The sequence below is a fragment of the Egretta garzetta genome, unplaced genomic scaffold (genome assembly GCF_000687185.1).
Source record: "Egretta garzetta isolate BGI_Z169 unplaced genomic scaffold, ASM68718v1 scaffold69, whole genome shotgun sequence".
NCBI classification, from domain to species: Eukaryota; Metazoa; Chordata; class Aves; order Pelecaniformes; family Ardeidae; genus Egretta; species Egretta garzetta.
In genome coordinates this window covers 2,458,615-2,470,395 of record NW_009260790.1, presented here as the reverse complement: position 1 = coordinate 2,470,395, position 11,781 = coordinate 2,458,615, and the positions used below count along the sequence as shown (strand labels likewise).

The window sequence follows — 11,781 nt, the reverse complement described above, 5'->3', positions numbered from 1 at the left end:
CAGCTCTGCTTGCTCTCCCTTGCTTCTCCTTTTTCCTCCCTTAGTGCCGTTTTCCTGCCCAAACACTCGGTGAGCTCATGGCCTTGATGTCTGCCATTCACGTCTTCCGTGGCGTTTGCATATAAAGGTGGTTTTAATAACATAGGACTGCTAGGAAATGAGAAACTGATGTATTTGACTGCTGCTGGCTCCTCCTGGGCCTTGTAAATCACTGCATAAAGCATTGCAGAGCCAGCCAGGGAGAACTGCTGCCTAGCAACTTCTCCTGATGCCCCGGGGGAGCTGGATGTGGCCCGAGAGCTACCTGAAAGGTCTCCTTTGAAACCCTCAGTCTTGGGAGAGATGAGCTGGAACAGAAGCAAACCTGCTCGGGGAAAAGAGTTGAAATGTAATTGGCAGAAGTAGCCACTTTGCATCTGAATGCCTCCCCTAAGCAAAGCGGAGGGATGAGTCAGCCTTTGCAGAAGGGATCTGGAGATGCCCATGCCACCGCCCCGAAATGCATGGAGGATGAGGATGGGCTGCCAGTGGGTGGGCAAGGGCATGGGAGGGTAGGGAGGATGCCTGGCTCTGCCTGCCTGCTCTTCCTTTCTGCAGGCTAAAGGAAAACTCTCAAGGTCATAGTCTTATCCTGGAGGAAAGTGTCAGTTCGGAGGATAATGAGAAGCAGGAGAGCCAAAAAAAGATGTTAACCCGTTCTGCCCAGCCTCAAGCAGTAGGTGGGTGTGGGAGCTGGTGAGATGTGTGCTCCACCACCGCAATGCCAACCTCTGAGGCTGCCTGTCTCCAGCCAGGGGGGGTTTAATCTGAACCTCCTCCCTTGTGCCAGCAGGGGTTTGAGGCAAGTGTTTGCCTTGCATCTTCCCACCAGGGTCTTGTCTCCATGCCCATCTCTACCAGTGGAGCCATCAAGCCCAGGTCTTGTCGTGTCCCCAGCCAGTCACCTTTCTGTCCTCAGGGCTGCAGAAGCCAAAATGAGGTGGCGGAGGCATGGAAGTGTTTTGGGCACTCGGGGCTCCTCATTCATTTTTGCCCTTCCACCTCTCTCCAGCTCGCTGCAGGTGACCCCACTGTCACCAGCAGACCCCCCGGGAAGATGCCAGGGCTGATTAACCGGACAACCCACTCTCCACTCCCCCTCTACGCATCGGAGGTGACATCGTGCGTCAGCGGCTATGCCTTTGGGATGACAGCCTTGCTCACCTACCGCAACCCAGAAGCCCAGGCTTTTGAAGGCAAGTTTCAAGGGGTGAGGCTCCCAGTGCAAGAGCTACTACGGGAGCTTTACAGCCAGGGATATCACAGTGCTGTGTTTCTGTGCATGCCTTAAACCTTTAGATCCTTGCAGGAAGAGTAGCCAAGGGTATTCTGTCCTCAATTGTACCCTCAACAGTCCAGGGCTACAATTCCTGAAGGAAAAATCCCAGGAGCATGCATGGAAGTGCCAAGAGGGAGCTGGCCCCTGTGGTCCTGGCTGGTGGGTCTGGGCAAGAGCTTGGTGTTGCTAAAACCCCCTCTGGCTGGCAGGTCTCTTTGTTTACCCCTTGGATGAGTGCACCACCGTCGTCGGGTTTGAGGCGGCCGTGTCCCGGCGTGCTGTGACAGTGCAGATCAAAGACAAAGCCAAAATAGATGACACGTATTTCGACGGCTGCAGCCTCCCTGATGGAAGAGCTCATGACGGAAGTGGTGAGGGGATCAGGGGCGTTTTACTGCACGTGGGGAAGAAAACCAGGGGGAGAGGAGTGGGGAGGTGGTAGGGGGTGGCTGGCTGTCATATGCCATGGCATCGAGGGGGCTGCTTGTGAAAGGCTGAACTTTGGGTTGTGGTGCTCATGTCCTTTTAGTGTCTGCCAAAAGTGGCAGGCTCATCCATTTTGGAAAGCACTGTTGCTTCTGGACAGCTGAAGGAGTGGTGCAGGGGGCTTGGAAAGTTTAAGGAAATGCTGATATGTGCAGTGAGGGCTGGTTTGGGTGTTTGATCCAGGGCTGAGGTGGTCGTGGGAGGCCTGGGGAGGAGCATTTTCCACGGTTGTGACACTGTGTCTCCCTGGTGTGGTCCTCTCTCTGTGCAGGAAGGATCATGATGGATGAGGACTTGGAGAGGATTTGTTTTGTGGCTAACCTGGGCATGATTCCTCCTCTGGAAAGTGTCTCCATCTTCATCAGCACCTCATCTGAGCTGCAGACGCTGCCCAGCGGGGCTGTGAGGGTCCTTCTGCCGGCTGTGTGTGTCCCCAGGGTCCCCCAGTCCAGCCTGGAGAGTGCCAGCAGCCACCAGCTCCGAACGTATGAAAAACTACAGGATGGGATCTGCCTGGGGCTGACCTGGGGGGTAGCAGGACTGGCAGAGCAGAAGCCCACTGTTGCTGTGGGAGGCTGGAGAGCTGCTGCAGGCTTTACCTCCAGCAGATCTGCAGTTTCTGGGAGGATATAACATGTGCACAGTGTTGATCGGGGTTCATCTCACCGGCAGGGACAAGCACTACTGTGGATTGGGGAGCCTGGAGCAAGGGAGCAGGTTCTGCCTGGCTCAGCTGCTGGAGAGTGAAGCCACCAACCCCTTTGAGTATGAGTTCAGCTTCCACCTGGAGATCCGGGGACCGTGCTTGCTGGCAGGTAGGAGCGCCACGGCTGTCCTGCTGCACCAGGCTGGTTTATCACCTCAAGGCAATGTCCACACTCTTCCTCCTTCCATGCCCCTCCCAGTGTGGAGTCTGTTTTGGCAAGTTAACTGTGCTGGGGTGGGTTTACCAGTGCAGTGCTGGTGTTAATGTGTGGTGTTGATATAGCAGAAGCATCACATAGTCCGCTTGGTTCCTGTCCTCTGCCATCTTGTGATCTCTTCTCCCTGGTCTTCCCCGTCCTCCATCCCTAACTGCACCTCGGTTTCCCTGGGCAGGTGTTGAGAGCCCCACACATGAGATCCGAGCAGATGCCGACCCCTCCGCTCGCTCCGCCAAGAGCATCATGATCACGCTGGCCAACAAACACACCTTCGACAGACCTGTGGAGATCTTGATCCATCCAAGTGGTAGGTGCTGCTTTTCTGCTGGTCTTGCCCCTTCCTGGGAGCTTCCCCTCTAGTGCTGGAGATAGCTGGATTAGCTCTGGTTTTACAAGTATTGTCAGGGGTTAGCCTTGCTAGGAGTTAATCCTGGACCCTCTCAAGGTTGCTCATGCTGCCTAAGCTCAGAGATACTGCTGTCTTCACAGCTGAGGGTGCCTGCATCTCTTGCAAACCTAAAGTTTAGCTAAGGCTGTTCTTCACCTGATTCTTTGCATTTCCAGAGCCCCACATGCCTCACATCTTAATGGAAGAAGGTGATATGACGCCTGCGGAGTATGAACGACACCTGAAGGGGAAGAATGATTTCATTAAAGGCACTAAGAAGGACCCCAGTGCTGAGAAAAAGGTGAGAAGCAAAAGCTGCAGGCGTTAGCTGAGGCTTTCCTCGGGACTGGAGCTGTGCAAGTAAATAATTGCTTGCTTGCTTGCAGTACCAGATATTACACTGGCCTAATAAGCTCTGCAGCATCCTCCCTCGAAGAGGGGCTTATTTGGAGGAAGAGGGGAAAATTCTGCAGTGCTTCTGATAAACTGAGTGTGGAAGAAGCTCCGAGATGGTTATTGTGTGTATAATTAGTACTAGTCTAGCATAGCATAATTAGATAGGTACATTGTTATAGTATTAAGGGTATTATAATTATTGCAATGACATAGAATAAAATATTCTTTTAATTGCTCAGTAAATGTTTACCATTTCTGGATAGCTGTCAGAGAGAAATAAGTGATTTTACTTGGAATAATGAGCTGAACTGAAGACAAGGTAGGAGAAACTTCTCTTTGTTCTGCTGATCAGCAAATAGAAAAATATCTGCTCTGGGGTTTGTGCCTCATCTTTCAGCAATTCTGAAGCTATGAGTGACAGCCTAGCGCTTCTGAGCTGCCACATCAGTGTGTCTGGGATCAGTGACAAGTAGTGGACTAGTCAGAGCACTCTGAATTTCCAGGGTGGGCGTCTTCACCTAAGGTACACATCGCACTTGTGTAACCACAGCCCTGGGCTTAATGTGTCAGCTCCCTCTTTTACATGCACAGATGTTCTCGTTTGCGACCGGGGATGCTCATTTCCCCTAAAACTCATTCTCTGTGAGCCTGAGCCTGGGCCCCCGCTTGGCAGACATCCCGAACCTGCTGCGAAGGTGCCTCCCTGTGCTGCCGTGATTTCTCCTTTCACCGGAGACACATCAACCCTCTTCTCTTTCCTTTTGCCCTTCGTTTTCTCTTGCAGCGCGATGCTGGGATCAGGACTGCACTTGCTCGCACGGCAGGCGTCTCCTTTAATTGTGTTCAGCGTGCGGCAGGTGGAACGAAATGAAACTCCCACGCTACGGCTCAGATGGCTGTCTAATTATTTCTGTGTCTTTAGCACGTCAAATTATCGGGCGGGGGGATGATTCCAGAGCCATTTCTCTGCAGGAAACCCACCTCTTTGCCCCAGGAGGACTGGGAAGCAACTGCACGGAGAAGGGCAAGAAACAGAGAAAATGCCCTGAATGTCTGGGGTAGATTATGGGCTCGAATTGCCGCTGCTCAGAGCGTGACACTGGGAACCTCTCGGCTTAAATGAATTAGCCCAGAAATTTCAGCGGTAAATGATAATGAATTCTCATCCCTCGGTTCGTTATGCAAAAACCTTAGACGCACGTCAGCTAGCAGGATGGTGGGGACGAACGCACGCTGGAACTGACTCTCAGTCGACAAGATCTGATTAGTTTACTGAAATTGGATAACGGGTGAAGGGGAACGGAGGGGAGGTGGGGAGAAGAGACGGCGTGGGTGAGATGTTTGCTTTTCTGGCTGACCCATAGAAGCAGCTCAAGGCTGTTGACTGAAGGCTTGCCTGTAAAATTCACTCTGAAGTCAGTGGGAAATCCAGGTCATGGGCTCGCAGGGTTTTTATGCCTTGGGTCCACAGCAGCATCCCAGGGAGTACTGCAGGCAGGTCCAGGGCTACAATTCGGTCCTAGGGCAGAGAGACAGCAAGGATCCCTCTAGTCTGAAATGTGATAAACATCTGTGCTGGGAACGATGCTAAACAAAATAATGTCATATGGCTGGAGGAAAATGGGGTTAGAAGAAGCCCTTCCAGTTCCCAGTGACTGATTAATTTATGTTCCAAGCGAGTGAAAGGCAGGAGGATGAGCGAGAGCTGGGGTGGCAGCGAGGTACTTGTTCCTGTGAACGGGAACCGTCTTTTCGCAGGGGTCAGAGAAGCAGCACTCAGGCAGCGCAGCCGAAAGCGTGTATGTGTTGATCCGCAGGGACTCTTGAGTTTAGTGAGTTATGTAAAATAAAGGTTGGTCGTTAGCTCCGTAGATCTAGGAACATGACTCACGGCTGGAGAAAACAAGCCTGGTTATTTGGGGTCTGGTTTATTCCTGGTGAAACCAGCAAGAAACAGCAAGCTTTGAAAGAGGAACAAAAAAAGGCAAACAAAGCCCCCAAGGACCGAGCTGCTTATTGCGGCGGATGTTTCCGCACGGCAGACCCGGGGATGAAAGACCATGGGCCGTGCTGATGTGGAGTCCCGGAGCTCCCTCGAAAGCAGCGATGCGCTGGTTCGTTGTGGCCAGGACCACGAACCCAGGGCTGCTTTATATATACACACCCCAGCAGATTATAAACCCATCAGAAGAGGTTTTTTCCAGTTAAATTTTATCATGTTTTTAATGAAGATTGATACTTGAAATAAAATGAGGCAAAACACAGAGAGCCATCAGAGCTATGTGCAGTACAGAGACATATATCCTGCGGGTTCCTATCGAACGATGTCCTGAGTGCCCGGTTTGGCTTTCCAAAATGTTTCAATCCGTACAAAGAAAAATGATAAAAGAAACAGGCAGAAAAACCAGCAAACCAGAGGTGGCAGGAATGAATCGAAGCGGTGAGCACAGCTTGCTGAGGGCTGCATCTCACACTTCATTATTGAGTGACCATGGACAAAACCTCTGGTGTGCCTCAGTGTGATGCTAAACTGGGCTAATGAACCACGTTTTCAGGAGGGATCTAATGAAATGTTTGGAGAATCAGTTTTGCAAGGTGCTGCCTGGGGCCAGACCTTTTCATTTCTTCTCCAGGCTCTCATCCGAGCATGCAGGGGGTCCCCGATTTAGGCTTTCTGCCAGCCTTTGTCTCCCAGGCAAAGCGTGGCCATGGCTGGGAGGAGGCAGGAATTGCGTTCACCCACGGAGCAGATCCGCAGGGGGTATGGACAGAACAACCTTTGGCACAGCCTGAGTTCAGGTGTTGTCACCACTGAGGCCAGAACAAGCCAATCCCTGCCCACAAAAGGCCACTCACTCACATCTTTGGGCTCGCAGCCCTGCTCTGATTCCCCTTGAAGTGAAAAGGGGCAGAAAAACCAACCTCTTGAGCTCTCTCCTTCTTTCTTGCAGACGGAAATCATCAGGAAGCGGCTGAACAAGGACATCCCCCACCACCCGGTCATCATGCTCAACTTCTGCCCTAACTTGAGGACCATCCAGCCAGACCTCCAGAAAGCCCAGGGAGAGTTCATCTTCCTCATAGACCGCAGCAGAAGCATGAGTGGCGTGAACATCAACCGCGTCAAGGTTGGGGAAGTGCCTGCTGCCAACGAGGGATGAATATTAGAGAGCAGTGGGGGTTGTTGAGTGCTGATGAGTGTTCATTATGAGGGGATGGGGGGTAATTATATGCTGTAGCTTTAGTCATCTCAACTGTGTGGCTCGTTAGGTACCTGCAGCGAAGCTGACTCTCCCAGTTCTGTTCCTCTTCCTCTTCTTCCTATCAGCACATCAAATGCATAGGTGTCTTCCTTCCCCCTCTTTGCTGGCTTGCTCCTCTTCTGCATCCCTTCTCCAGTTCCCCCTGTCTCCAGGAGGGCTTGGGGCGATTGCTGCCTAATGTGGGAAACCTCCAGGGAGCTCCCAGGGACGCTTCAGGGAGAGGTGCTGACCAGAAGACATTTTGCTGATGGGTGCCTCTGTGCACCCAAAGAAGTTGTTTGAACATGATGCATCCCTTTTTCAAACACAAATGAATGCCTGCAGTCTGGTGGAGGATTATGAGAGCTGTGCTGAGACCTCTGGATAAAAAACGGGTGGTAGAAAGGCCTTGTCATGATATTTCGTAGCTCTGAGGTTCCCCTGTCAGGTATGACTCTTACCCAGCTGCAGGCTGCCCCGTGAGAGCTGGGCTTGGCTTTGTGCCACTGCCCGAAGGATCTGGAGAGGTTCCTGCCCTGAGCCCGCTGGGGACCACTCTGTCCCTCAAAGGGAAAATCACTCCGGTAACTATTTAATTACTGTTATCCCTGCCTAACGCGCTTTGGAGGCCAGGTTGGTGTCTGACGCCTGCCAGCTGGCAAGTCTCGGTGAGAAGCTGCAGTATCTGGCAAAAGCTCTTTTGGGAAGTTTCTGTCTTTCTTTGATTTTCGGGGCCAGGTGAACCCCAATCGCTCGATGAATATTGCATCCTCCTGAGCGGGGCATGCACTGCCCTGTGCATCTTTGTTGAGGACACCGAGGGAATTGCAGAGGCAGGCTTCATCTGAGGGGTTCGGTTGCATTGGGATGTCTGAGAGATTCACCGAGCTCGCATGTCCCCAGGCGTCCTGCTCATGCCCTTTCCTAACACAAGTGCCACCCAGATTTGGACCCAAATGCTCCCCTGGGTATGGCTGCACCCCCTTCTGCAGGACTTATCGCCCAGGGTGAGCAGCAGGGAGCATCTTCTAGCCCATCTCCTCACCCATCTGTCTCCGGTTTCCATGGGAACTGCCAGAGGACTGCCACCTCCGGCAACAAGGATCGGGATGCTGGGATGCTAGGGACTGCTACAACAGGTCCTCCGGGACAGGGAGGCTGTCTCCTGTCCCTTCATCCACCAAAGGGGCCAGGGCATTTCTAAAGTGGTACCCCCTTTCTCTCAGCACATTTCAGAGCCTGGGAATCAGGAGGCATCTCTGCCCCAGGCCAGATTTTTGCTTTCCACCTCGCAGTGTGGCTGGGTTTGGGCACCACGGTCTCTGCAGCTTCTGTGGAGGCTGGTTTGTCCCATGGGGATGGGGACCCTGCAGGGACAGAGCCCTTCTCCAAGAGGTCCTGGACTGGGACTCCCATCTAGAGGAGGGCTGTAAAAACAGGAAAAAGGCTGTTCCCCTTCTGGAAAAATATTTCAGGGGAGATATCAAGAGATTTCGGAGAAGGTACCTCAAGGGAGAAAACCAATGTCTCTCTTCTGAGTCCCCCATCCTTGTTTATGACTTGCAAATATCAGGGACCTCGTGGCAGGGGCTGTTCTGTGTGGGTTTGAGTGGGTTACGCTTGATGGAGACATTTGCATCACCCTTGGCTTGCTGGGTGAGCAGCGTGGCAGGGCTTGGACGTGTGCGGCGGGGAAAGCTGAGCTGCAGAGCGGTGGTGCTGGCAGAGATGCAAACGGGGAGGTGATGGCTGGGAGCGGGCTGGCTGCATGCAGCCGGGAGGACGTGGTTCGCTGCCGAGCAGGAGGGCACTTGGCCAAAGTGCCTGGGGTGGAAAGTTCAGGGCTTTAAATTTCCTGCAGCCGATTCCTTTCCCATCCTGATGCAGCTGGGGAGAAGAGCCAGGCCTGTGACGGTGCCCGCACCGTGTGGGCTCACTGGCAAAACTAGACTAATAACTGGGAATTGACTTCTCTGGAGGCAAACATCTCTTCTTATTGAGCTGCTGTGTAGATATTGAGCGCAATAGGATCAGGATCAATATTTACCACCAGAAGCAATAAATCTTTCTGCTTGCTGAAACAGAAAGCAGGCATCGGTTGCCCACTTTGGGAAAAATATTTGGAAATCTGCTTTTTTTCCTTGTAATTAGTTCTGAGGTGGGATGTCAGTGTTGAGATTTGGAAGAGCTGGCATCCCAGGAGCCATCTGGGAAGCAGCAGTATAAATATATTCTCGTAGGTTTGAGATAACAGCTTGGTTTAAAGTCCTCTGGAGCTTGTTAAAGGGCAGCCCCCTTCTCGTACACGTTATTTCGCTGATTCGCAATGCTCTGGCTCTGCCTTGCTGCTGAGTCTTACAGGGGTCAGGAACCAGACTGACCTGCCACCCATCTCCCCGTGGCTTTTCCCAGGTGGGGGTTTCTCTGTGGGCACCCACCCTCTGCGGTCACTGGGTCTTTGCCACTGTGTATGACAAAGCAAGGAGGCTGCTCTTGCTCGTTTGACCTTGGCAGCTCTTCCCTTGGGGCTGGCTCTAGGGTTTCTGCTGCCCTAGGCAGACTGGCAGGAGTCTGGCTTTATCAGCAGAAAGAACCAAGCCGCTCCTGAAGGCTGCCAGCACTTTGCTTTAAATTGGCCTCCCTCTCCTGCCACGCTAATTGCTCCTGCTGCCCCTGCAAGCTCAGGGGCTCCTTGAGCAGCTCTTGCCCAGTTGCTGCTATCACAAGCTCTGTCCTGGAGTTGTCCATGGCCATCACATGTCTGAGACAGTTTAAATTGCTCTTCCCTTATGTAAAGACCAGGAATAGGCAAGTTAGATAACCACCTCTGGTAAAGAAAATAGCTTCAAACTGTCTCTCCCAGTTATTTTAATGGATGGCAGCTATGAATACAAGAGAATTGGGGATGGGGGAGGCTTTTCCTTTTGTGTAACTTTAAGCTGTTTGTTTATTTTCTGCAAGTTTGGACATTGAGATGCATTGCGTGTCGCACTTCTCAATTTCACACTCTGCTTCTCACCCACTAGCTCCGTGCTGCAGTACCGTATTGCAAGCACAAATTTAATCAGTTAAAAACAAACAGAAAAATTTGTTCAGCTCCTTTTTTTTTTTTTTTTCCTGAAGGCTCCCCATTTTCCTCACTGCTTTGGGACCCAAATATCATTAAGGGACTTCGGAAAGAGCAGAGTAATATGCAGAGGTTTCACATGCAGTGCCTGTGAAAAAACAGTTGGTTTATTATCAAATGCATGCAGACAAATACAGGTGGGAGTAAGGTGTGATGGCAGGGTAGGACCTGGGCAGAGCTTTTACTGGTGAAGCTGGGGCAGCCAGGGAGAGACCTGGTGTGCCTGATGTCCACTTGCTTTCCACCCCCCCAGGATGCCTTGTTGGTCGTTCTCAAGAGCCTGATGCCAGCATGTCTCTTCAACATTGTTGGGTTTGGATCCACCTTCAAGACCCTCTTTCCTGCCAGTCAGACTTACTGTGAGGTGGGTGAAGGGGGAGCCATGTTCCGCTGGTGCTTGGAGGGCGCTGGAGCAGAGGCTGACGATTCCGCTGCTCCTTTGGGCAGGAGAGCCTGGCCATCGCCTGCGAGAGCATCAAGAGGATCCGGGCCGATATGGGTGGCACCAACATCTTATCGCCTTTGAAGTGGGTCATTCGGCAGCCCATCCACAGGGGCCATCCCCGACTGCTCTTTCTGCTGACGGACGGGGCCATCAACAACACGGGGAAGGTCCTGGAGCTGTTGCGAAACCAATCCTGCTCCACCAGGTACGGAGGGCAGCAGGGCTTGCCGCTGTGGGGGCGACAGCCTGGTATGGTGGGGGACGTACTTCTCCATGAAGATGGCTCCATCTCAAAGATGTCCCCGCTTCGGAGATAGAGGCAGGAGAGATTGCTGGTATGAGCCATGGAGGAACCTCAAAGGGTTTGGAACAGATCCCAGAAGTTCAGATGCTTTTTAAACAATCAAAAGCAGGATAATTGGGCTGACAACTTCACAGGCTCTCGTCTGATGCTTCCTGCTAGGAGAGATTGACACACGAACAATCTTCCTTGCCGGGTTGTTTTATTTTTTTAAAGCACATCTGGGTCTGGCCCCAGCTGCTTCCAGGATAGGGCTGCACAGAATTGAATATGCTGAAAGAGAGCAATGTAAAAAGCAGCTAATTTGTGCATCGAGCTCCCAGCCTGGTTCCCCAGCCCTGATGACAGACTGGTCTGGTTTCTGCTCTGCCTCTTTAAGGGACATGAAACATAAGAAAAATGTAAGAAAACCTTATTCCTCTTCCATCCCTCAGACTTCAGGGCTTATCAAGGAAGCTGCTCTGTCCTTTTTTTACGATATGGAGGTCTAACTGCTTCCCAGCTGCCTGGGGCAACCCACCCCTGCTGCTTATAGCTGCCACCATGGTGGTGGACTAAATGCAAACAGAGTTAGAGCATGGTCTCAGGTGACCCTGGGAGGCAGTGCTCGGCGCACGGCCGAGTCGTGTGTGCGGCCCCCGCCTTGAAAGAAGATCAGAGTCTTATCTAAGAGGGTGTGAGGCTGACCGAAGATTTGCAGCCAGCTGGGGATTAAAAGCCTCTAAGAGAAAAGCCCCTTGTGCAGATGCAGTTTGCTGCTTCCTCAGCTCTCCCCTGCCCTGGCTGAACGCTGTATTCCACCCATCCCCATCCCTCCTGCCTTCCTACTGCATCCATCCCATCCCCGCCAGGCACTGCTCGCTCCTGCCCTCCCTGCCCAGGCTCCAGCTTGGCCCTGGGTTTGCAGCCTCCAGCCAAAACCAAATCCTGACTCATTGAGCTGGGAGTCAGGGGAGTAGCCTCGCCTGCCTGGTTCCTCTTTCCTTGAGAAAGCATTTATTTTAATTGTGAGCAGAGATAATTACTGGGTCTTTAGTGCTATTGACCGCAGACACTCAGCAGGGAAAAGAGCTGAACTGGCAGCAAAGCAGCTTGTTTGTGTTTTCAGAGGAGGCAAGGGCTTGGGGTCCTGCTGGGAAGCCCCTGAGCATCGCG

General features: G+C 52.3%; 1 protein-coding gene across 1 annotated transcript in view; it reads left to right on the top strand.

Annotated features, from left to right (window-relative positions):
- The first annotated feature begins 1,096 nt into the window (after nucleotides 1–1,096).
- Nucleotides 1,097–11,781, top strand: part of VWA5B1 (von Willebrand factor A domain containing 5B1) — a 20,872-nt gene continuing 10,187 nt past the window's right edge. The window contains exons 1-9 of the mRNA XM_009646532.1: nucleotides 1,097–1,235; nucleotides 1,528–1,707; nucleotides 2,043–2,270; nucleotides 2,449–2,619; nucleotides 2,903–3,034; nucleotides 3,292–3,416; nucleotides 6,463–6,639; nucleotides 10,134–10,244; nucleotides 10,328–10,530. Of these exons, the coding sequence (XP_009644827.1) occupies nucleotides 1,097–1,235; nucleotides 1,528–1,707; nucleotides 2,043–2,270; nucleotides 2,449–2,619; nucleotides 2,903–3,034; nucleotides 3,292–3,416; nucleotides 6,463–6,639; nucleotides 10,134–10,244; nucleotides 10,328–10,530 (1,466 nt within the window). The remainder of the gene's footprint in view (nucleotides 1,236–1,527; nucleotides 1,708–2,042; nucleotides 2,271–2,448; nucleotides 2,620–2,902; nucleotides 3,035–3,291; nucleotides 3,417–6,462; nucleotides 6,640–10,133; nucleotides 10,245–10,327; nucleotides 10,531–11,781) is intronic.